This window comes from Phasianus colchicus, chromosome 6 (genome assembly GCF_987193195.1).
Source record: "Phasianus colchicus chromosome 6, bPhaCol1.hap1.1, whole genome shotgun sequence".
NCBI classification, from domain to species: Eukaryota; Metazoa; Chordata; class Aves; order Galliformes; family Phasianidae; genus Phasianus; species Phasianus colchicus.
The window spans coordinates 38,819,351-38,845,932 of NC_143441.1; the positions used below are offsets into that span (position 1 = coordinate 38,819,351).

Sequence of the window (26,582 nt, forward strand, 5' to 3'; positions counted from 1 at the left end):
GTTTCAGATGTATTTCTGTATGCAGTGCTTGCTCTAGGAGTCATCTTTATCTCACGCTCTGTATAAACTTATTACTGATGTGGTGAGAGAATTGCGTCTGCACCTATTATGCTTTGTGTAGCTCTCCAGGGTGCCAGATGATACCTTTCAGGTGGATGGTTTCACTTCAGGGTGTTGAGGGAAGCAGTCATGCATGATTCTCCCATGAGACTTGCAGAGGTTGGCTCCTTAGCAGGTCGTCCTCAGTACTGAAGAAAAGTGATCACTTTTAACATCTGGAATGTGCAAAAGCAGATTGTTTCTGAAAACATCATGGGGCAGGGGGACTGAAACAGATGGACAAACCACAACAGTGCTATCTGAGGTCAAATGAAAATTAGCTGAAGGAGAGTCCTGCTGATTGGAGATGATTTATATACATAAAAAATTAACTTGTGCTCCAGTGACTTACACCATTGTTCTTGCTTTTACAGAGGCTTTGTGTGGATACCAGTTCATTTTGCTTCTTGAAATTAGACCTTTATTTATATTTATTTTTCATAAAATAAATAATAAAATTTTCTTTATTTATATTTATATTTTCAATATAACCAAAACTCCTTTGACTTGCTGCACTAAATGTTTGAAAGCAACCCACACTGTTCTGTATGATTTTACTTACTGCTTGGCTCCCTTTCCTATTTGGAAAGGACACATGAAGTAATTTTGAGGCACAGTTCTCTCTTGTAGTCTTGTTGATTGGAATGTAATGCAAGAATGACAGAAACACAGTTGTTGGGGATAGGCCACACAATCATCCCTCAAGGTCACTTTCATACTACATACCCTGGTGAGCTGCTAAATTTTTATGAAGATAGAAGCAAGCTGAATGTTTACTTTAAAAATGCTTGCTTTGATCAGCTAGTTGCATACAAAAAGCAAAACACAAAACACTAAATATCTGTAAATAGACAGAGGAGTGAATGCACAACGAAATCATATCCAATAGAAAGAGATGATTGAAGCAAACTAAATCAGCTAGCAAAACCTATTTCCCAATGCCAGGTACGTCTCCTTTCTAGACGTAACACTTCAGTGATGTTTTTGTTATAGAAAACTTAATACTGAAGGTTGGCTCATAAAACAGGTGGTGATTCAAGTCACCTTTCTTCAACTTGCTAGAATCATTTCTTTCTTATAAAAAATATACAGAACCTACTGAAAAACAAGAAATGCAAGTTTAACACATGAAACATGCTTCTTAAAATGAATGTCAGGGATTTGGGTGCAACATTTGTAAGGTGATTCCAGCTTACTGATAGGCTTGCAGACTTCTGCGTCAGATAGTCAGCTGATATTTTTTTACCTTAATTTGTTTAAGTGAAATGCTTTCAAGTTTCTCTGCATGGAAGAACTGCAGAACTACAGGACTCTTAAAAAAAGTAGCTAATCTATTATGTAGCCATCCTTTATACAACCCAGTTTGGTGCAGACTCTCTCAAAGCAGCTACAGCTCTCTCTGCTGCGCGCTAGTGACAGTCTTTCCTGGTTTGACTTCCAAGTGATAAATCAGTGCAGATAGCAATGCACTGATGTTCCACATCCAAGACAATCTTTGTCTAGAAAAACTGGAAGTTTGACTCTTTTTTCAGTCAAAAATGATGCATCTGTGTGACTGAGTGGAAGCAGTTACACCCTAACCACTCTTTCTGAATCATAATATCAAGCAGCCAAATAGTATTTTGGTGTTTGTCTTCCTTTTATAACATACTATGTGATCCCAGGAGCCATCTGTTATGTTGCAAAGCGGAATCCATCAAAAAGGCAAAATTAGTATTTGGAGTGCCTTTTCCTGCTTTTGTTCTAGGCTCTCACAATGTGTGAGTTGTCAGATAAATGGTTTAAGTGACCTGCCAGACACTTCTCAGACAAACCGGAGAGAGTACAAAAAAATTGCAGCCAAGGTCAGCCTTTAAAAGGTTGAAATTGAATCGCTAGCTCTCACATGTTGATTGCAATTGCAAATGTTCACTGATAGGTGCTCTGTATTTCTTGGGCCTTGTGTTTGTCTCATCATACATTTGTGCCAAAACTTCTTGTAAGAACTTCTGTAGCTAAGAAGAATGCATAGAATATAGTGACATGGGCAAATATCCAAAAACCAGCCAACCAACAAAGCCACCAACAAACAAATCCACAAATCCGTCAAGATCCACACACGCCAGATACTCAGAGCTCCTTTGCAAGGACTGACTTCGACAGGTTTCAAAGTTACAAGCCTTCAAAACTGGAGCGCTGCCATTTTCTCTGTTTCATTTCAATATAATAAACAAATGTGGCATTTTCCAAATCAAAAGAAATAATGAAATGTGCCATGGGAACAGCGGCAGTGCACGCTAGGTTCAGTGCACTGGATGCTGTCTCTTCCCACCTCACAGTGATTTCCAGGAAACCCATGAAGTAGTTATCCAAACCTATGGCTGCACTTCAGATCCCTGGCTTTTCTGTTTAAGGACAGAAAGCATCTATCATTCATTCACTTCAAATGAGTGTTCCTTGGAAAGTTGGAAGTGGGAATAGCATGTGGTTTGCCATATTCAAGGAATTTTCGAGTAGTTTATTCCAAAATAAGAGTGTAAATGTGAGTTGATGGTGAAAAGGGAATTAATTAAAATGTGTTAACAGCTACATAACATTTGGAGCAAGCTGAACTGCTCCCTTTCCTGTTCCTATGGACTCTGAAATAGCCTATACTGGGGCTTTTTATTTGCTTTCGAAAATGAGAATTTTTTTGAACTCAAGCAAAATTCCTATCTTGTCTGTCTTTCTGCCTTTTCAGTGAATTATTTTTGCTTTGACGTCTTCTCTAGATGCTGTTATTAGTGTCTGACACGTTCAGCAGCTGCAGTGGATGCAGGGCAGTGATCTGACTGCTCTGAGCAGTTGTTGCTCTGGTTGCTCGGAGTATCATGGCTTCATTTTATGCCTCTTACTTGATTAAAACAGAAAGTTTAATGAAGTGACTGTGGAAGTGAAGGACTTGAGCAGTGTATTTGCCAGCTAAGAATAACATGCAGATGAGCTGAGCCTCACCCCACAGGAGTAAAAATAAGGTTTTTTTTATCCTTTGCTACAGGAAGGGAGACAGCAGTCTGTTCAGCACAGGTGCTGTCTCATGGAGGTCAGTACGTAGGGCTCTTCTCTTTGGGAAGAAACTGCCACTTTAGTGGTAGGAAATAAAGTAGCAGGTGTGGAGCAGTTGATTTTTGTGGGTTTTTAATGAGTTCAAGGGTTGGCATCCTTAAGGACAGGTCAGTGCCAGGATAGTTCAACTAGTTTGAAATAACCTAGCTCGGATGCTGCATCAACACAAATCTCCACACGGGCAAAGTCACCAGGCAGGGCAGCAGTTTGCATTACAGGCAGAGCTGGAGATGGTTTCTATTTATCAAAGCAAACACAAGCAGCTGTGGTTGAAGATGTGGGGACCAGGAGGCAGGCTCTGTGGTGAGCACTGCGGGCAGCCCAGGCCTGCTTACTGGGCTGGTGCTTTCCCCTGGCAGAGGCTGCCAGTCTGTATCCCAGTCACCATGGCTCTGGGAGGAGAACTAGCTGTTCCAGTTGCATTCGTTAAGGTAAAAATGGAAGACTGTGAGGGTAACAGTCTTGTGGTAGACGACGCGATCTTCGTGTTGTTTTCAGTGCTGCTTGACCTTACTGAAAGATGTAACACAGACTGCTTTCTGTGAGGTGGTGAAGTAAAAGCTCCGTTTCTGGAGAAATTGGTGGTTCATGAATGTGTCTCATGTCAAAGACTGACTTTAACTGAGGGCTCAGGTTCCTCAGGGTTCCTGGTAATCATGCAAAACCTCTCTTTCCATATGAACATAACTGCAGTATGTCAGTAGATAAACTTTGAGAAGTGTTGCTTGTGCTGATGATCTTGCCCATATGAATGAATGAGGTAACAATATAAACTGCTCTCATTCCTGTATTGTGCAACTGCCTAGAGTTGTTTTCGTACCCTGGGATGTACGTTTGGGGTTCTTACCCACACTTTGTGTTTATTTCTTGTAGGAGGAGGACTGTCTTGGTCATGGTGATACAGATCTACCTGGAGAGTAAGGCCTGGATGACTGGGATTTAAGGTATGTCTGTGCTGAAAAAAAGTGTGCTGATCTGAACCATGACCTGTGGCTTTGTTGTTGGTGGTGGTAGTGGTGATTGGTTTTTTAGTTTTTTTTATTTTTTCCTAGAGTTTGTACCAAACATTTAAAGAAGAATCCACATATGCCTCCTAATACTTGTGTAATGTATAGCATAAGTAACAGTTCAGATTCCTGAGTAGCCTTTATGACATTCAGGAAAGACAAATGGTATTTAAATACCTTGTAAATGCTGCTGCTACTTTAAGGTGAAATGTAATTCAATGTGAAATTGACAATAGGTGTTCCCAAAACTTCACCTAAATGAACAGGCAGCAGGCAGTTGAGATGGACCCCTTCTTCCAGCCTTCCTGTCATTGCCTTTTCCAATTGTGTGTTAAAATAATTTCAACCATTTTAATGGCATTTGTATCAAATCTAACATTTCAGTCACAGATCTGTAGTCTGCCCTTTATGTTGTACACTGTAGAGAACCTGCTTTAGCAGGATTGGACTTGATGATCTCTGGAGGTCCCTTTCAAGCCCTACAGTTTTGAGATACATTTGCAACTTAATTCAGTTATTTTGGTTCTTGGCTACTAAGAGGCTTGAATCTGGTCCTGCCAAGTGGAGTTTTATGGTTTTATGTTGTTTTCTTAAATAACTTTATAGATTCGTCTGTAATGAGTGAGGTCTGGTACAAGTTCTCCAGCCATCACAGAGCAGGCTGCAGCTGTGTGACTTGAGTACATGGTGTTAAGGCATTAGTGATCTGCTCTATGAAAGGACTAACAGAGTTGTTGCCAGCCTTGTTTAGTTGTGCTCAGCACTATGCTTTGGTGTCATCCCTGCGTTGCAATACTGAGGAACTGATTCTTTTGGAAAGCTAAAATTATAAATAGGCCCATGGTTCTCTGTGCTGACATTGTTTGAAAGCAAACTGTGGGGTGAGAGAATGTTTCTGCTTCACCTTCATATGTCATTCCCCTTTACTGAAGAGAAATGAGTTCTTCACTTGTAGCACTGTAATATCTGTAATAGAGGACAGGCATTCTGGGAACTCAGATAAAAACCAACAGAGAAAATGCCTTTTGTTTGCAAAACACTCTGGAAGTGTAAAGCTATTGATATGTATCATTTTAAAAACATTTCAACTCTCTGTTATTTGAAAGCTTGAAGTGCTGTTTAATCCAGCCAGATCTTTCATATGTGTTACGGTTGTTTTTCCTGTAGAAAATTGGAAAGCATTTCCCCACACAAACAAAGAACAAAAGGGACCTTTTGTGTATGTGTATCAGGTCCTGCCGCTTCCATAAAGGCAGCTCCTGACTGGTATAGAGCATCGGATTAGACTTGCTCTTTGCAAGTTATATAGTTACTGTGAGTAGAGAGACACAATTTCTTGGAGATAATCAGCAGGACATCACTATTTTATATCAGCAAAATAATGGATAGAAAATCCTGTCATGATTCTTCCTAAAACAGAAGTGATGTATAATTATGGTTATAATGGCTGGTAAGAGCTGTGGCCCCACTATTTCTCTCACAACAGGTAGCTTCTGTTTTTTCTCAAAGGTGCATTGGGTACTGTTTTAGATGTAGCTCCAAAACTATGAGAGAACTCTTTTCTTGCAACTTGCCATAGCTTCTGAAGGCAGTGAGAACATGCTGTAAAGAGTGGAAGTTTGAGTAAAGGCTGGAATAAAGGAGGCTTGAGGACAGTGAGTACACTCATATGTGCTGTAGAGCTTGACAAGTTGGAAAGGCTTGCAATAGAAAAGTGAAACTTGACCACGATTCCCAAAAGATTAGACATGCATGGTCATGAAAAATGAATTGAATCTTGGCAATTCTGAATACAACTAATTGTGTAAAACTTCCTTAGAAAATATTTAGTACAAACATATTCACTTAACATTTCTCAACTGTGCTTTCTGAAAGTAAGCAGAAGTAGGCTGTTTAAGCAATAATACCAGGCAGTATTTCACAATTTCTTACTGTGGAAAACTTTTTTTTTTTTAAGAATATTTTGTCTGAACTTTTGTGTTTTACTGCTGTAGAACAGTAGTACTGGGCTTCTTGCAAAAACTAAGCATACAGAAAATCTAATCCTCTTGAGAGTGGTTTGTTGGTTTGTGTGCAGTTGGTGTGGTACCTGTTGTATTTTCATTCTTGCTTTGCCTGAAGATGCCTGTGTTAGCACTGGGTTAGCCTGGTGTCTAGGTACAAAGTGTGGGGGCTCTCACTATTCGCTTTGTATTTTGTGGGTAAGAACCAGTTTTTTCCTCCATAGGGTTTCTCTCAGGCTTTGGGCTAGCAGTGTTTGAAGGGGGGGGGTTGGTTTGTCCAGATCATTGTGATGTTTTAACAGCAATGATTGCTGCCCTATGTCCTTGGCTATTGATTATGATCAATTTGAGAGCTGTAAACTTTGGATGGAATGACTGGTTCACTAATCTGGCTTTCCTTCTGAAAACAGAAGCCTTGTAGAAAGTTTTTGAGGAGCAATCTGTCTACCTGAGAAATTCAGTGAATAGAGATCAAGAAGCAAAGATTTTGGATTTGTTTTCTAGGATCTGAATTACCCATGCCTCTTTCCAAAACTTTTCTTGCGGTGTCCCACTGAAAACATCAGAAATCTTTGTGTATAGGAATATTTTGTTTCCCCCAGACTGTGATGACTCAAGGCTGTTGTTGTGGAGCTGTGCAAAGCAAGGGAAGGTAAAGAAATCTAAGAAGTGATGACTCAATTATCATGCTTTTGCTAATTTCTTTGAATTGTGGATTCTGAATTCATTATTGCATTGCAAACGTTAGTGTGTGAGACTTGCAACTGATACCTTTTCTAAAAACAGGAGGGGAGGAGAGGGAGCTCTGTTTATTTCAACAAGCACAAGCAACACTTCCAAAATACACTTGTGGTTGTATCACAGTTATGAATCTTAGGTTATCTAGTGGTGACTAATGTGGTGAAATGGCAGCCTAATATGTCCATGCTTTATTTGGAAAAGGTAGTTCTTATCAAAAGATGAAGAACACCAGTGTTTCATTCACTGTGTTTGTTGAATCTCTAAGCACAGATACCGTGTCTGTCAACACCTCACACTGTGTGATGCAGGAACTTGCCTTTCACAGCTGCACAGTAAGTTCTTGAGGATTGCGTGGCACAGAGACAAATGTCCTCCACTTTCTCTTCTTCCATGTGCATGTTTTTAGTCTCTCTTATTGTATGATCAAAGTTAACAAAAGATGGAGATGTCTCTTAATCAGATAGAATTGCATTTACGTTGTGATATGGTTTGTTTTTTTTAGACTGCATTGTCTCACTGGGGTGGTGGTTAACAAATAGATTGTAACAGCTTTCCAAATTCTTTGGGTAGAGCCAAGCTCATACCAGCTAATATGTTTAAGAAATCCTACAGATTAAAAAAGAAAACAAAAAAAAAACCCAAACAAACAGACAAACAAACAAAAAAAAACCATAAATAAAACCCTTTCTTTACTGCAAAGTTTAACCTATAGAGTTTGGGTTTGCTTCTTCAGTAAGACAGCTATCCTCCTGTTTAAAAATAAAATGAATGAGTAAATCCTCCCTGACAAACCAGAGATCCTCTGTCTGGGGGTGTGTGTAGTTTGCATTGAAGAGGAGCTGGGCTGGAGGGCATAGGCTGTGGCATAAAACAGATGTCTTTACTTCCACAGGCAGCCAGCGCCGTGGAACTGGGGCTGGGGGATGCCTCCCTGCTGCCCACCTCTCCCAGTTCAGAGTGCAGGCAATTATTTGGCTCCATGACAATTACACCAACTGTGGCATGTGTCTGATAGTGAAACAATGAATGGCTTGTTCTCTCAGAAGAAAAAAAGTGGGTTGGGTTGAAAAATGATAAATAAGAATTTCTCTGTGGGTCATTTTAGGCTCTCACAGCAATTTGAATGTGCTGAATGAGTGGCTTCTGAACTGAGCCAATGGGGATGGTCAGGCACAGGCATCACTTTTATCCCACACGGGGGAGGAGGGGTGAATGAGCTGGAAGATATAAGCTGAAACAAAGCCATGCAGTCCTTCTGAGTCATTCGCATGCACTGGATGGGTAAGGCTTCCTGCTTCCTGGGACACAGAAGTGGGGTCATGATTCTAACAATGGATGCTGGTAAGTTGCTTGTAATTAAATTTGTCTTTGATTTTTCTGGGAATCTTGCCTTTCCCTCCTGTCTCCAGCTGCAAAAAAAGATAGCTGTAAATTAAGAAGCTGAATGTTAAATAAAGACATGCCTCCTTTAAGCTGTGTGCACTCTACTGCGTGGTTTTTCTTGACTGTTAGTCACAGAAGCGCGTAACCTCTCTTGCAATGGAAGACCATGGTACCAGAGTTGTGTTTATTCATTTGTACATCTGTCTTCATTGAGACAAAGCCTGTGACCTGAGAAGTAGTATCATTTTTGTATGATACAAGTCAGATTTTACACTTTCTGAAAAGAGCTAGAGACAAATTAATGTGTTGGCTGTAGCTTGCTCTACTTTGTGCTTACAGAAATCTTGTGCTGAGGAGGAAGGGGAAGAAAGTGTTGCATTCCTGTGACGATCAGTTCTGCTTCTGTGTTTATAGCTAAGGAAGTATGTGTGAAAAGAGCACATGCAGGATTTTTTTTTTTTTTTTTTTTTTTTTAACATTTGCCATGGAAGTGAAATCTTTTACATAATGCCCTGTGTGATAGGGAGGATGAATGCCAGCAGTAAGATGTAGGGTGGTATGCCTAAAAGAAACAAGGGATCCCAGTTGTGCTCCTTGAGGAGGGAGCTGCATTTCCATCTCATAGCCCACATCCTTCACATTCCTCAGCAAGAAAAGTTCTAAGATGTTAAATGCTTATGGGTAGGGCATAAAGCGCCAGCACTTGTGCTCTGGCAGTGTGCTGACGACTCTCTTTCTCTTAGCAGTTGCAAGCATGCTTGCTGCATTCTAAGAGCTCTGTTGAACTTCTGTCAGCAATTGGTTCAGCTACTTTTCCACCAGTGTGCAGAAGCAGCACAATGTGACAAGTCCTACAAGTAGCGTTCAAAGTGATGAACGTATTCAGGCACAATCTTGCAGGTCTGTTTAATCTACTTGCCACATGCTCAGTTTACTCTGTGCTAATGAAAAGCTCTCTGTCCGTTGTACATCTGAATTAATTTGTTTGGGCATTTGCTAGAGCCTAAAGGGAAACTCTGTGCCCACTTCCAACTCTTTTTTTTCTGAGACTTGCAGAAAGTGACACAGCTGGGCTCTCCATGCAGTGTTTGAAGGAAATAACAAACCTCTTCATTTAACCCACCCACACTTAATTGAAGTTACTTTGTCATCCACTGTCACTGCAGACAGGATTGAAAGCAGTGACTCCTGTGTTCGATGTATGTTGCATACTTTGCAAAGCCCAGGCCCTTTAATTGAGATGATAAGATGAACAGAAGCTCAGAGGGGAGTGAGGTAGCATATAGCTAATAAAGGGGTACAGAGTTTTCCACAATGGGCTTGTTTTTTATGTTTTATTTTGTTGCTTTGATTCTAGAAGGAGCCAAATTTCTCGCCCTTGCTAAAGCAGTTTGGGCACTGGGAGTTAGTAACGCTCTTCTCTCTGCCTTGTGCAAGAAGAACCAATTTCTGTGCTGGATGTTGTGCCTGGTATTACAGGGGGCAATGTGCAGGCTGAAAGTGCTCCCAGCAGATAAAGGATTCAGACTTTGTGCACAGGGCACATCATCCCTGTCAGAGTCTTGGAGTTCCTGCACTGTATTGGAGTAATTTAACTCTTTGTTTTGGAAAGACTGGGGAGATGTTAATAATACACAGTTAAAAATACATCTGTTGTTTATGTATCCTTATGTATTTGTGTGCTGCTGCTTTGCACTGTGAAGTGAACCATAAAGATAACGCCGCTCATCTGCGCTCCCCTGGCTCCAAAGGGTATCTCCTTTCACTGAGCGCTCGGGGTCGCAGGGCTCTGGCAGCCCTTGGGGTGTTTTTCATGGTTCTGTTGACTTACATTGTTAGCAAGAGCTCATTTTGGAAGCTCCCAGGTATTGAAGAGTTCTGAAATTATAGTCCTGAGCTGCTTGGTGGGCAAATGGTTCAAAGTGCTAGAAAGGAAACATTATAATATAAGGATTTAACTGTGAGTTCTAGTGCTTTGCATTTGTGTTTAAGTTACAATAAAAATATGCAAGCAATTCAGTACCTTAATCTGGGCCATGGATAGCACACCATGAAGTTTTATCTGCTTATTTTTACCCACCTTTTAAGGCTGAGCCGACTGTTCTTGGGACTGTTTGCTTATTTCAGATTGTATGTTTGCGTTACGAGTCAGGGCTGATTTAAAAAATTACTGGCATCAAATGCTCAAGATGTTTTTAACACAGCAAAACCTTTTCTCCTTAAGAGAACTTTAAAAATACATGCTTGTTTCTGTTTTTATGAAACACGTTTTATTCTGTCGCATTTGTCCCTGCAGCATTTAATTTCTTGTAGGAGTGGGACTTTAAAAGTTGTGGATGGGGGAATAAAAAGGAAAGCTGCAGGACAGAGCTGACAGTATAATTGGATTTGAAGCAGCTACAGGCTGGGACTGTTGCAACAGCTGATTTGATCCTTCTGAGTTTCAAGAGCTATTTATGGTAGATTAGCTGTATCAAAGCTCTACTGTTCCAACCATAAAAGGCCGGTCCTATGCGAAGTTGCCACACTGCATTTGGCTTAGTCCTCCGAGGTTGGAGAGCCTATAGCTTTTTATGTGGATAAATCCAGTGATGGATGGAAGTACTAAAGGCAGATCGAAGAGTAACATTGTCGAGGACTTCAGATGGCAGCGAACTCTTAAAAGGAGATTTTCACTAATAAATTTTCTGTTCTGATGTTTGGAATCAGCTCGGAATATAGCTCCTGCGTGTGCTCTGCATTTGGTGAACGCATGCTTTTAGGAAAGCGTTGTTCTAAATTTATCTGACTTATCTGAATCATCTTGACTGCACATGTACTCGCCAGCCTTGCATGTTGATATCTGGTAACTTTGTGAAGTCACTTTTCCGTTTTATTAGCGGTGAGCATTAGTCCTTTGGAAAGGAACCTTAGCTGAAGTGAGAAACTTCTCTAAAACAAGAATCATGAAATTCTTGGCTCGCGAGTGCTGCCGGAGATATCAGTAAGTATTTTGAGAAGGGTGACCCCTTCTGCTGCGTCTGTACCTTCTTTCTTTCCTCCTTTGCTTAGGGGCAGGCGAGTGGATTTTTGCAGGATTCTGAAGTAAGTCGTATGTCCTTCGCAGAGCATGCGTGCGGCCACCTGCGCCAGTTGTCTGAGGCTTTGTCAGGTTGAAATGATAGTGGGTTTATTCCAGCCTGTGCATGCCACTCATTCAGCCCTCCTTAAGGCATTTTGTGTTTTTATTCTTGTGGTTTTGCTTGGAGGATGAGTTCATGCTGCTATGAATGGAAGGTCCCTTTGCTGGTTGGCTTGTGTGCAAGGTGAATCTTTCTTAGTTTTAATAGACTAACCTTACGCACAGCTACAAGCAGCTGTAAGAACTCCCTGAGAAACAAAATTTTTCAGTAGCTATTTTGTCCTGTCTGAGAGGTTCTGTATACATAGTGGATACTGTTGCACTAGGTAACTGTTGTGTGTTGACACCTGGAGTATTCTGAAGAAAGCTTCCTCCAACTTTCCATTCCCTTATTTTTAAACGTTACTGGGACACAAGAGGTGAAAGTTAGTGCCACTGCCTTTCCATCCACTCCTGCTGCAGATCAGCTGCTAACGGGGAGTACAGTGAGGGCTGTGGGGAAGAGGAGGTTCCTTTCTTCAAGGGTGTTCCAGGTGTTGTATTTTGGTCTCCAGAAATGCAACAAGATTGTCTTTACCAAGGAAATAAGTTTTAAAAATAGCTCTACTCATTGCCTCTGTTTCCCTTCCAGGAGCTAGCAATTTAGGGCTATCTTCCATTTTCTCTGGATTGTAAATCTGCGTTTGTCTGTCAGATGGCTCTAAAATTTTTGTTCTGAACTGTATCAAAATGTTTTAGCCTAGAGAATATCAGGAGGCAGAGACAAAATGCGTCTAAATGTTTGAGAAGTATTTTTAGCAGTTTAGTGCAAGGATTATTTATTTGAAAAAAATAGATGTATATTTTTAACTTTTTTCACATGAGCCTTGGCAGATTACCATTAAAATACTCACCTCTATTTGTAGATTTTATAGGAGATTAGATCCTTCTGCCTGCAGAGGAATGGAGAAAAAAAAAAGAATATTCTGATTATCTGTTAATTTTTCTCTGGGATTGACAGGTGTAAAACCTACCTTTTACATTGCTTCCAGTTAAGTTAGTATTTTTAATAATTACCCTTTTTTTAGAGATGACTTTTTTATTATTTTGCTGCCTGCATTTTAAAAAGCAAGTTGATGTAAATTCATCATTTTAGCATGCCAGTGTTGTGCTCCTGTAAATGTGCTAGAAGGTGTCAGTGCCCTTATAAGCCTTAAAACAGGCCACAAAGACAGCAGACATGAAAGTTGGCTACCCCTGGTTCTCCGCAAGAGCACAAGTCTCTAACTTGGGTTTCAACCTGAAGAGCACCAAGGGTGTAGTGCAGGAACTGAATGAGAAGTAATAATATCAGCTCCTCTTTGTGCAGCAGATGTTTTAACTGTTGGAATAGGTAAACATCTCTTCCTTGGTGTCTATCTCAGAGGAGATTAGTTAGTCAATTTAAGCATTAATTCTACCTCTTCCAATGCTGTTTTATCTTGGTTGTATTAGTAAATGACATTCTTGGCAGAAGTCTTCCATGTGAAGGAGATTTTCAGATCTCTAAGGGCTTATTCTGAAGGAGTACAGCTTTGTATTTGACATTTTTTTGCCAAATTCATTATATTTGATAGTGTCAATGGGATGAAGGTAATAAGGGCCAGGCAAGGAGCTGTAATCCCGCAATTCCATCTTTGCTTTTTGTACAGAGAAGAGAGATTACAGTATAAACATAATCTGCATGTAGAGCCCAGAGAGGGGGAGGAAAAGTGAAACTGTGGTTTATACATTTCTTCTTCGCAGTGAGTCTAAGCAGAGCTGGAGGTGGTGGAGCTGAGCCATTTGTGACAAAGACATTCCCAGAGGCTGGAGGAGCCTATTGCTGGTTCCCTGTGTGGCCATGTGTGTTACCATGCACTCTTCATAACATCCTCCGAACTTTTTTTTGGAGTTATGCCGATGAAGTGGTTTGAAAGCTTTTTATAGTCTTAGTACATTTGTTTAAGCAAAGCTCTTCCTATAGTGTGTAGAACTTCGTATGTTTGTACAAAATGTGTGCAGCATTGTTATTTTCCTTGCTTACAATGGATTGACAATACATGCTGTTGTGTGTGAAGCCTTTCATATAATGGACTTAAGTGAAAATTGCATGAGCTCATTTAGTTTAAATTGCCATTGCTAGAGTGCGTTTTTGCTCTCTAGTTTGTTGGCTCTTGTGCATGGCAATTTCATTACAACTTCAAAAAAGCCAGAGCTGTGGAACAGTTTGCAGATCAGGGTGGCCTGAGATTGTTCACTTTTCAGAGGCAGTGCCGTTTCATGCAGAAGATGCAGGCTCCTGTTTCTCCACACAGAATTTTCATTTGGCACTGTGGAAGGGAGCACTATGCTGTCAAGTGAAACAGTAGGCAAAACTTTCTCCCCTTATGAATTTACTGTTTTTACTACTTTCCCTGCTAGCTGGTTTAGAGTTAACTGACACATTGGAAGGTCTCTGGTTTTTAAAGAGAAAGTATGTCCTAGTTGGAATCTGCCTTAAGCAGATAAGAATATATTGGGTAACCGATGATAAAAAAAAAAATGCTTGTGATGTCACTTACCACAAAACCAGTTCAGGCTACATCTTCAGATGCAAGCGATACAGTGAAGAGCCAGGCAGACCAGTGATGCTGGTGCCAGCCAAAGTAGAGGAGGAGCTGAGTCTTCATTGAGCTTCTTGCTGTCCTCTGCGTTTCAAGTGAGATGTCAAGTTAGAGATCTCACAGCAATACTAGGATAAATGGGATACTGGAGCTGTGGAGAGCTTGGTTAGTTAGGTTCTTTGAAGCAGCAGCGAAGAATTGGTTGTTTTGAAGTATCTCAGAGCTCAACTGAAGAGCTTTGATCGTAAACTTATGCATAGCATCCTGAGTGCCAGATAAAGAGAGAGAAGCATTCAGCTGAGAATTCTGGTAACTTAGTTGTAAAGTTTAGAAAGCTCACATGTATGTAATTGGTTGGAATTTCTGCTCTCATCAGTCATTAGACAAAGACACAGTGCTTTATGTGTAAAGGTCCCATGTAGGTGGGCAAAGGAAAAAGAATCCATTCTGACATTCAGAATCATAAAGGCATAGTTTTTCCAGTGTTAATTGTGTTCTGGGATATTAGGATCATGTATATATGCTGGATATAATGATGCATAATGGTTGAGTCAAAGGTGAAAACAGCATCAGTTTGCCCAACACACTTCAGTCCAAAATTCTGTTCTCTGAGCAAGTCATGTGTCAAATGTTAACTAAGAAGATGCAGAAAAACATAAAATAGTCAATAAGACTTTCTTTGCTCATCTCAGCTGCCCTGCTTTTGAAGCAAGGGAGCTCAAGAGTTGCCTTGCAGTTCATGTGCTTGTAGACTCATGTTTATGGCTATCTCTTGAAGTGGAGGTTCAGATTTCTGGCTCATAAGTTTCAAATTCAGGTTTCCCTATTTACTGTGGAGATGCCTAGACAGTTTGAACACCATTTGGTGAAGCCAGCAACATTCTTTCCTACTGTCAGCTGAGTTAATAAAAGCAACTATGGTTGCTGCTCACGTATGTTAGGTATATTCAAGCACACCTACTGGGTCATGTTCCTGCCAATGTTTAAGGCTAGGCATAGAAGGTGTTTTTTTTTCTGACTGCTTTAGGCAGCTGATGGTTTAGATTTGCAAATGAGAATGGTGGAAATGGCAACCTTGCTTTAAAATACTCTTTTAGGAAACCATTCAGGTCGTTGCCACTCCTCATATTGCTCCAGAACTGTTCTCTCCATCTGTCCCAGTTCACCATCTGGCTGCACAGCGCTGTTTGAGTGTTGTGCTGTTGTTCTAATATTCTTAGTCTTACTCTATATCCTTAATATTCTTATGCCAAAAAGAGCTTTTCTCTCATTTTAAGTTTGATTCTTGGGCTAAGCCTACTGCTGTTCCTTCTAGCTCTGAGTTCATGTTGCCCAGCTGTCTCCTTGCTTCTGCTTCATCCCTCTGAAAAAGCATCATGGGGACTAAGTCTGAACAGTCCTCTTAAAATTAGTCACCTCTGCACCCTTCATATGACATTTAAATAAACTTTTGTCTGAATTGCAGAGGCTTACATGCTACCTATGCTGATTTCTTTGGACTTCATTAAAAGAGGTGTAGGTAAAGCGAACATAATTTTGAAGTGCAGATACCAAAGACAAATAAATTTGATATCTTGGGAGCTTCACAACTTTATTGAGCCAGCACAGAAATTGCTAGTTTGCACTGAAACACTAAATGAATGTGTTAAACATAGAGCTAGTAGTTTCATAGACTTCTATGACTGACTTGCAATTGTCTGTGATGTGAGACTGTATGCAGACGTTGATACGTCATGACAGCATGGATCTTTGAAAGTAACTGCCAGAAAAGAAAGTGACTCTGTGCACATCCCTCTAAGCAAACACTAAAGGTAGAGCAAGCACTGCTAGGCTTGGTTGCTGTGGCTTGTCTTCCAGGCTCAGCAGCCTGTCACAGTGGTCCACTTGGTCCCTGTGCAAAACATGAGGGAGGTGGGGAGAGAGCAGTGAGAGCAGAGTTTGGGTGTGACCGAGGACAGGGGACCAGGCTTTGAGACTGAAACCTAGAGGTGATTTCAAGGAGAACCAAGGGAACTACTTAAAGAGAAGCTTTCACACGCTTTTGTTTTTACTGTCTTGATTGGATAAATGGGCTGGTTTAAACAGGATTTTTGGGTCACCTCTCTGCTGGAAACAGTCAGGGTTGATATGCTGGGATAATAGTCTAAGATTTAATCTGAGTATTGCATCATGAGATTACACCCTAGGAGGTGTAAGTGGCTGTTGCTTGACATGACTTCACTCATGTGTCATGTACCTAACAGTGTTCAGCACCTTGGGGTGCTTTACTCCATCATTGATTCAGTGGCTGTTGAAATGCAACCTGAAGAAACAGGTAGCTCAAGTTTAATTGGCTCCACGTTGATTAACACTCCTGAATGGCTTCTCTCTTGCAGCATGCAATGATTGGTTCAATTACAAAGTAGTTTTCTGGTGTTTGTGTTGCTTCTGTACGCCTAGACTTATTTTTATTTATTTATTTATTTTGCTGAATAAAATTGGCAGAATTCCCATTGGCAGAGGAGCAAAACTTCAGAACGGTCCTTGCACATTATGAGACTGGTAGGCTGAAACCTGAACATGACAGGCAGTGCTTCTTCCTGCACAGTGATGCTCTGGTGCATCATGCTGTGCAGGCACGTGGCTCTTCTGACACAGAAGAGTCTTCTGTAAGTTCCCTGGGGTTATAAGTACAATACAGTAAGGCACTATACATTTGGCTGAATAGTTCCTATGGCCACCAGGCTGTACTGTCTGGGTGGTCCAGCAAGGCAGACAAGCTGTAAGCACTAGGAAGTACTTACATAACGCAGGACCCTAACGCTGGCCAATATAGCTCTATGTCTTATGAGAGAATTGGATGCCAAAAAAACCCTGGGCATCCAGCTTTACCCTGCCTATCTTGTTTTTCCATGTAGCTGAAGTTCCTTCCTACAACCAGCTGCCAAGTGGTGTAGCTTTTCAGCTTTAAGGGCTGACAGCAACCCAAATGAGGTTTTGTTGTGGGCTAAGGGTTTAGCTTGCAAGTCCATAAAAACAAATAAATAAATGAGGGAAAAGCAGAGCAAACTTGTTCTTTTTTCTTCCTTCTGGATTTCTTAAAAAAGCAAAAATCTAGCTCAAGGATTCTTGAAATAATTTATTGTAACTTTTGTTGTTGTTGTTTAAAAACAGTAATAACAACATTTTGCTTCTCAAGGAAATCTCTTAGAAGCAAAAGGTTCCCCTTCTCCCTCCACCACAAAAGATATATCGTTGTTCCCTGTTGGGGCAAACAAGCTGCTGATGACTGACAATAGGCCTTTGTGTTCTGAAAACATAGCTTAAATTATTCCCTCCCCAAAGAGGTCTCAGAATAAAAAAAAATTTGGCCAAATAGCCTGGTTTGTCTGCAGAAGCAACCAGAAATAGTGTAGCTGAATCACAGTGGTGCTGTGCCTGCTGTACTCTAGCCAGTGCAGGGACTGCCTGTAGTTTTGGAGCTTTTCACCAGGTTTTGGGAAGAATTTACAGCTCTGCTCCAACTCCCAAAGCTATGGCCTAGGAGCTAAAGGAAGCATCAAGCCAAAAATCTCAAGTGATGTTCTGTAAATCATTTTATTCATGGTACTTTTAAGTTTCTGGACTGGCCATTAGGCCATTGTATCAGTTGCAATTTTAGCCTTTCCCTTTTTAAAACAAGATCATGATTACATCCCTCAAGACTTTCTGACCTTTCTTCTTGACTGCCTTTGAGTTGCTGGTCTCTAATTTCCCCTTCCTTTCCCTCCAAGGACCATACCCTTTTATTACTTAAGTTATTCTTTATCTGTGTTTCTGACCCTCTTTTCCCTTGCTAGCTTTCAATGGCCTGCAGGTTCAATTTGGAGGTACTTTTAAATATTGCATTTGCTGAATGGTACTATAGAAATGACTCTGTGAAACAGAGATCTTTCCATCGCTTTTTAAATATTTGGAGTAGAAACACAAACAAAGCAGAAACTTTGAATAGTTGTTTATGACAAATCAAAACCTTTCATGAACTTGTTCTGTAGTGGTGACAGTGAGGGGAAAACAACATAATTGCATAAACCGTTTTAAGGTAAGGTTTGACAGTGCCTTCAAAAAGATCTCTTTAAATTCATTTTGCTACAGAATGGCAAAAGTAGTTCTGAGACTCTCAAGCTGCTTCTTTGCTGACAAAGAAGTGCAACCAAGGAATAGATGAGAGAAATGACGAATACCACTTGGCTGTCTGGTTTTGCTTACCAGTTTACATGAATATTATAAGAAAGCTGCTAAGTAATTGAGTGAAAATACACCTGACTTAATATATTTAACATAGCCTTTTCAAGTGATGTATTTGTTTTATGATTCAAATCCAGAAGAGCTTTTGATAAACCTGCTCTGTGAGGTGTCATTGATCTCTCCTTTCAGAACAAGGAGCTGCTTATATGCAATAATGTCCAAGTCAGTGGTTCTACACTGCAGTCACAGTTCTGAACTGTGCTGCCACAGTTCTGAGGGGGGAAAACAAAAAGAAGAGCAATTGTCAAGCAAATGATATATTTCAGTACGTAAGAAGTGTTTACGACTCTCAGTAATGGAATGATGTGTCACAAACTTTATTTAGCTGTTTGCAGTGTGCCAGTTTCATCTGACTTGCAGCATTTGCTGAAGCAAGCTGCCTGCATGAAATAACTGTCTCTCCCAAACTCATAAACCCCTCAGGTCTGGGCTTTGGGAGTCCATGGCTGCTCTTACACAGCAGCAGACTTTGAAGGGCTGGCTGCTGCGTGCCTGGTTTCTCATTCCAGTGGCATGTGGGAGGAGATATAGGAGGAGCAGGGTTTAAAGGCTAGAACCAATGAGGCCTGTGAAGAAGCATAGTGTCCAGTGAGGGATTAAAAAGCATCCTTAGCAGGAGCACTCCATCTGCTTTGCCTGTTAATCTCTATGAAATGACCTCGATGGTTGGACCAACTGCAGGCTTGATGCACTTTCTGACAGCATGAAATTGGTTGGTAATAAATACACTAAGGAGCAGCAGGAATAATGGAATCTATTTGGGAACTGACATGCCATTGGGTTTTCATAAATCCCTGGAAATGTAATGCTGGCAAATGAATATTCATAAACCATGTTATTAAAATTTTAAGAGAACCTTGAGGGGGTGATGATGTCAGACTCCAGAGTTAATTATAGAGATGGTAAAATTCTTGGCTAACTAGGCTGAACACAGGCTCGCAGCAGTTTTTACACAGTATGGCAATCAGAGGGAGCCACAGCCTTGGATGTAGGTTCCAAATCTCTTAATATATTCCCTGAACTAAAGGTCTGCTGCTTTAGAGGAGAAGTATTTACATCTAGCTACTGTGTAAATAAATCATCTTCAAGTAGTTCAGCAGCTGATTGGGTCTTTTGTTACTGAGTTGGTCTTGATTTCTGGCTTGCTTGCTATGAAGTACCCTGCTGGGCTGGGAAGCATGGAGTGGCTCTCTTGAAAATTGCCAGTTGTTGTTAGACGCAGTGTTTTATCTGGAGCATGCACTAGACTTATTACAGGGGATACTAATACTGCAATAACTCACTTGTAAAGATTGTTGCTTTAAGAGACTCTATGCCTCTTGAAAGAGCTATGAAAAATACCTCATTTCTGTTTTGTATGTTATCGGTAGTTTATTTTGCTTTCAGAATTGCTAGGGAATGGAGAGAGCTACAGAGATCATAGTTATAGTCTCACTTGGTTGAAACAGTTTGAAAAATCTCTAGCTATTGTTGATGGTCTGTGTGCTCTTATTTTTCCTACTGCCTTTCTCCATCATATTGGTTGAAACTTCAGAAATGCTGAAGTAAATCCTATGCAATCCTTACAGTGATATGATGGGCAAAAGTGTTGAACTACTTGGAATCAAGATAGTTGGGTCTTGAATTTTAGGATCTTCCTGAAATTAATACTACTGTTCTGCTTAAAGTAAAATACACATTTTCTTTCTTAAATAGAATGATAAGAAAGAACACACTATTGTGCTTCTTGAATCAAGATTGTGACACAAGAACATTTTATCAGCACAGCTGGTAGAAGGAAGAGGAACAGAAATAATACTTGAATTTTATTTTATAAGCTACAATCTAAACTGAACTAAACCAGTCATTTGTTTGGGTCAAGGCATTGGAACAGCTGACCATCCCCTGCCTTCTGCCAGAGCAAGGAACAGCAAACACTGTAAACGTAAATGAAGCACTTTGTAAATGCCAGCAAAAAAGTCTGAGAACAACTGCATATCTCAAAACATGCTAAATAGGATTTGGAAGGTTTGAGAAATAGTTCTGAGTTGTTTTGAAGTTGAAATCTTACTTAAGAGGAAACCCGTCAGCGGTGAGCAACAGAGATGCCATTATACCCATAAAGTCACAAGAAGCCTCAAATTTTGAAATATCCTGTATGAGAAATAATGCTCATGAGAGTGCTTGCAAACTGGGGGAGTGCAAAAGGAAATCACTGTGCCTAATGAGACTTGCTTCAATTTTGAGAGAAGGAAAATCACTTCTTACCTCAGCCTTCCACAGCCCTTGCTGTGGGATGACTACAGAGGCAATGTCTGCCTTTTTACAACAGCCTTCAGAATCTTCTGAAAGGAGAAATTATTTACCACACATGTAATTTTGCAGTTGGCATGACTAAATAAGCATGATTCCTTCCATACTTATTCTTCAGCTCTGGTCCCTTGCTGAAAAGTGAGTAACAGAAATGGTCTTTCTCCCAATCCACCTCCTTCCACTTTACTTTCCAAAACACTGCATGGACTCTCTTTGTGAGATCAGGAAAAAGTACACATTTGCAAGATGTATTTCATGATGGGAAACAAACTTCAAGGCTCTTCTGGGTGAGCCTTGAAAAATGTAACTTGCAGGCAGGCAAAATGCTGCTGATTGCGTCTGTGCAGGAGGCAGCAAGGCTGCTGTCAGGGAGGAGGAACTGAACAGGTGCCAAACCATCAGCACAAGGCTGTCCCCTGAGAAGAAAAGCTCTTTGTTTTAAGTCCAGGCTTTTCCTTAGCAAATTAAGTTTTTTAAGCAGGTATTTCCTCTTCATTCTACCACAGGCTCATTGTTGTGTTGCTGTTGTAATTTGTTTTTTTGGCTGAAATGTCTGGGCTTTCCAGATGGGGATCTGGCGTTTTTAGAAAGATGTGAATCATGTCTGGCTCAAGAGATTCTTTTGGTTGCCCTCCTGAGGTGAACAGTACCCACAGGCACAGGGCCTGGTGTAATCAGATCGGGTGTCTGCCATGGGATGCATGCAAATAGTTTCTTGGGACGTTGTGCCTGTCATGGCAAGCAGGTGTTTCTGTGAACACTGTGGACTAGAAAACTGGGAAGCAGGAGACTGGCTTGGTGGTGGTGACCCACCCAGCACAAGTGGATAGCAATGTCAGAGTGGATAATCCTTCCTCAGCTCAACAATGCTGAGCCAGTGCTCCGGGAGCAGCACAGGGGATAATCCAGGCTGAAGACGACAGAATGAAAGCTTTGACTTCAGGAACAGAAGTTCATTTTCTGTGAAAGCTGAAGCTGCATTTAAATAGACATCTCCTATTTTGCTTCGTGCCTTTTTAAAATTTTTACTTATTTATTTTTAAAAGATTCCTGTGTATGACCTTGGCAGTGTCTGAGAGGGAGGAGATGGAGGCTGAGGGGAACCTGAATGGAACATAATTGGGGGTTTTCCACAAAATAAAAATTGTTGAAGAGATGATAAGCCTCTTAGCTGAGAAGGAATGAGAAAAGCAGGGTGAAGAAAGGACATTCAGATGGATCCTGATGTTAGGTGAGCATCAGAGGTGAACAGCTTTGAATTTTCAGGGTCTCCTGTTGTCACTTGGGTTCCTTTGCTGCCCATGTCCCTGCAACCCATGGAAGACAGTGGTGTAAGGAAGATGGCTGGCCTTGAATTCTAGTTCTGGCTGGCCCACTTTGATGAAAATAAACAGCGGGTGTGTAAAAATAGTATCTCTTCTCTGTCTGTAGGAAGAAAGGGGGATGTGATCCCAGGGAATTGTCTTGCAGGAGTTACAGTGAAGTGGTGAGTGCAGTGCCAACATGTGAGCTGATTCCTACATTTTGGTACATTGATGGTAGAAAGTTTGAAGCTAGGATGAGAGGTAATGGACTTAAGTAGCACTAGGAGAGATTCAGGTCAGATGTTAGGAAAAAGTTCTTCTCAGAAAGTGATGGTGCATTAGTACAGGCTGAGCTGAGAGGTGGTGGAATCACCATCCCTGGGGGTGTTTGGGAACCGTGGAGATGTGGCACTGATGGTCATGGTTAGTGGGCATGGCGGTGGGTTCTGATTGGATGATCTTAGTGGTCTTTTCCAACCTTAATGATTTGATTCTCAGTCATTTGGCAGCATTTCATTTAGCTGCCCAATTCTCGCATTTAAAACCAATGCTGCTTGTGTGGCTGCAGACACTGGAGTAAGTGTCTCTTATTTGCTCTCAGGAGCAAATATTATTACTGAGAGTAATACTGTGGTACAGGAAACAAGCATCTTGAAGAGTATAGCTGTGTGAGCTTAAAGCTTGTAGGATTTTTAAGGAGTATTGGCCTCTGTCGACAAGCAGGAGACTGCAATTCTTCTCTTTCCTTTAATGATCAATAAGCAATAACAAGGGGTTTTTGTTTTGTTTGTGCGCAGGGATGTTTAGAGCAGCATGTGGCTGCATTGACTGAGCAGAACTGCCACTCAGTTTGCCCAGTTGTTGTTAGCTCTCCAGGCACCGTGTCTGAAGAAGCCCAGCCCTGCGAGCTCCGGCATTGTTTCCAAATAAAGGCATGTCTGAGTGGGAGCTGAGCCTCCAGCTGCCGGACCTTGGGGGAAAAAAAAGAACCTTTCCCAATGGACTGAAAAGAGATGATTTATCTGCAGCAAAACGTTCCTTCCCCAGCCCCCTTCCCTTTCTCAAATGAAACGAGAAAGTTGCTTTTAAATTTAAATCATGCAAACTGGTTATACGCTGGTGCTCTGCAGCAAAGAGTTTAAGAGCCTAACCATCAGCCCTGGAGACACCTCAAACTGAGTACGATCTGCAATCAGTATTTTTATTTCAAATATTTAGAGCAACTTGGACAGGAAATATTTCTATTGCTGAAAGTTATTTAATAAGTGAGCCTTTGCTTGTGTGTATACCCTCATCTGTGTGATGGGTGGAGAATTTGAACAAGTACCTTTGTAATGCAAGGCAGTAGTTTAGGTGACTTGTTTTTAACTAAGTCAGGAGGTTTAGAATTAGGGCTTAATGTAAGTTTGAAGTGGCGTGGTAGTGTTTTTGCTGTATGATCTAAGGACATACCTCACACAGGAATAGGTAATTTATTCGACCAGCTGGTATAGGGGGGGAAAAAATGAGACAAGCTTTCAGGCACACCAGCACTTCATCAGTCTGAAATAGAAGCAGCAGATTTCAAGGTTAAACAGAAGTTATGAAAAACTACTCCGTTCAATCAGATATGTGTTGAAGTGTTGGAGAGGAGCTTGCTGGTATGGTGTTCCTGCAGCAGAGGGGGAGGAGGAGAAGGTAATTGATTAAATGGGGAAAGAAATAAGGAGTTTACAGGCTGGGGAGGTTATAAACATGTTACCTGGTGAGCCCGTGGCTGTTCTAGTTGTCAAGTAGTTCTCTGACTTCTCTTTGAAAGGTTTTATTTTTATAGTTTTTCTTTGAGCGTTGAGATTTCAAGATCAGATTCATTTGCACACAAATAGAATCAGCTTTATTTAAAGGAACTTAATCGGGCAAATGTAGCTTCAGGCATTCTTTGTCAGCTGGTTTCCATCCTTAGCCTATGGTGTTAGCTTACAGAGCTACCTGCAGTCAGTCCATAGTTGCAAGTGAAAGTGAAATAGTAAAAAGGAAAAAAACTACTGTTTCTCTCTCTCTCTCTCTCTCTCTTTTTTTTTTTAATGCCCATATTATTTACTTTTGAAATCAGATAAAATCTACTCTAAAAAAAAAACCTGTGAGTTGTTTTTAGTTTTTTTCTTCTTCTTTTTTGTTTTTTTCCTTAGTAGGAACAAAATCCAGAGTTGAAACATTAAGAAACAGTTTCAAGGCTTTGCAGAGTGAGGAATGCTTTACTTGTGTTGCTAGCAGAGTTGGCAATAGGCTTTTTTAGGCTTTGAATTAGGCTGTTTTATCAAGGTGGTGGTTTCAGTACACATCCAGTGATGCACTGTCAATGTGTATTGGGCTGCACAGCGCAGAGGAGAGCAGAGCAAAGCTCTCAGTGCTCTTTTTTGAAGCTTTTCACTGTTTTTTTTTTTTCCTTAGGTGCTGTACCTGAAAGTGATTAATGTATAGTTAAAGCAATGTCAGATTAAAGAAGTTACAGGAGAGGTCAGTACCTTCTGACTTGCTTGTCTGACTTTTTGGTTCCTTTTAATAGGGTGTCAGTACAAATGGCCTCTAAATTAAGTCATTATAAATGTTGATTTTAAAGTTAAGATATCCGTCTTTCTCATGAAAACTGACTTTGCATATCAGTTACAGTATTCAAAATGGCAGAGGCCACTGGTGTGGTGAGGGGTCTGGAAGCAGCCTGCTCCCCAACCTGCGCCCAGGGCTGTGTGCCAGGAGGGCTGGGCTGTGCGTTCAGCTGCAGTCTGCCAGTGCTGCCAGGGCTGCAGAGCCAACCACAGTCCTCAACCCAAGCTCTGGCTGGGTGGAGGAGATCAGAAAAGCTAATTTGGATAAATTGTGTGCCAGGAAAGAGGGTGTTGTTGTGCTAGCATTTGTCTTTATGTGTTACAAGCCAGCAGCTTCCAAGCTGCTCACCCAACAGGGAAAAATGGAGTCTTATTGGGAACATGTCAGCAGCAAATAGGATATATATTGAAGGAGCAACTGCATCATCCTCCATGGTCATTGATGTTGTAGGTACAGCTTATCTGTGTCTGAGCTTCTTTGAAGGCAGTTCTTCAGAAACTGTGAAAAATAGAAGTATGTTAAAACATCCTTTTCACATGGCACTTTGGTTCCATATGTCTTCAGTCATGTGGATGGAACTGGAGGGGGGGTTTTGTGTTCTGCTCTCAATTTTTTCAATACTAGTGTCTATTAGTAAAGCCTTTCCACCATTACTGCTGCCTGCTTTTGAAACCTGTCTTATGGATCCCAGGAGATGTGTCCACCTTAGGTTTTCAGGACAAAGTCACCTCACAACTGGTCTTCAGCCATCAGATAGAGATAGACTGAATGTGGCCTCTGTGCCACAAGTTCACAAGCAAGTTAATATTAAAAGTTTCAAATAATATATCATTTTAATATTTGACCAAAACAGAGTAGCAGCAATACGCATTCAGAAAGCTTTTGATGTGGAAGAAGTCACAGGAAAAACTATAATTTTAATTGGAGCTTAACGGAGTGCAGTGGCTCAGTGCTAAGAAAGATAAGGGCTTTGTTTGTAGATTGGCTGTGCATCATATAAGTGGCTTTTCTTTATGACAGAGGTAACCAACATGCTCTGTTAAGTCAGAATAAGAGGAATTAAAAATAGGAGTAGCTTAGATATCAGTTCCAGACAGGAGTTGGACTCGATGATCCTTGCGAGTCCCTTCCAACTCGGGATATTCTATATTTGTAGCACCAGTAGATGGTGATGGATATATCTATCTATTGTTCTTACATAATGGAACCCAAAAGGGGTTCTGAGCTCTCTTTCTCACCATCGTATTTTCCAAACCCTACCTCTTAGTAAGGATAACTGAAAGGCAGCCAAAGTCCTGCTGCCGGCTTTAAACTTGAAAATACAAGCACCCTGTATGGAGTCTCTATTGGCTTATTTTCTTCACAGAATAGGATATTAAGGCAAAAATAATAATAATAATAGTAATAATCTGTGAACAGGAGTAGTTCAGGTATGGAAAGAGAAACAAAATGTAAGTTTTATTTCTGGGGGGAGAGGTTAAATTTTGTTACATCGTTTAACAATGCAAGTTACTGGATGTTCCTTTTAAGGTACTTACCACAAAGTAGTGAACCTGGAATGCCTTCAGTGACACACTTTCACCCTTAGGAACAAAAAGTACAGTGTCTGCCAGTGTATCACTAACACAATGAAACAGCTGCTTGACTTTTTACATAAAACAGGCAGTGGTGTACACCAATGGAGATTTCTGGCGTTCCTGGTGCTGATTCACCTCGGCATCCCTTCAGTCTCCTCCTTTCTCTTCCCTGCCTTTCTATGTTTGGAAGTCATTTTTCAGTTTTACTTACCAAGCTGTCTGCCTTCTGTTTCTCTTTGCTTCCTGATTACAGGATGAGAAGACAGAATGGGTTAATAAGACATTTCCCATCACAAGTTTTGTGTTTGTTCTAGCAGGACATTTTCTTACAGTCTATAGCTGAAACAAAGCCCTACCTTGAAACATCAGAAACTGTGAATGCTCTCATACTGTTCCTCATAATGACTTGCAAGAAATAAAAATAATTCTTGACAATCAAAAAAGCTCCAAAAAATAGGACTAGCTGAGAACTTGAGAACTTACATATGCCAAAGTCTTTAATATTATTTTTTCCTC

General features: G+C 40.8%; 1 protein-coding gene across 9 annotated transcripts in view; it reads left to right on the top strand.

Annotated features, from left to right (window-relative positions):
- The window catches only part of SVIL (supervillin), a 134,332-nt gene that overhangs the window by 23,180 nt on the left and 84,570 nt on the right, over nucleotides 1-26,582 (top strand). For 2 of the 9 annotated variants that reach the window (XM_090143042.1, XM_090143041.1), the window contains exon 2: nucleotides 4,057-4,127. Coding sequence is in view for 7 of the 9 variants with exons in the window: in XM_090143038.1 (XP_089999164.1) it covers nucleotides 8,203-8,275 (73 nt within the window). In the remaining 2 variants the exon portion in view is untranslated. Of the gene's footprint in view, nucleotides 1-4,056; nucleotides 4,128-8,042; nucleotides 8,276-26,582 lie in introns of those variants that run through there. The other 7 variants (XM_090143039.1, XM_090143043.1, XM_090143040.1 and 4 more) reach the window with 5 other exon arrangements.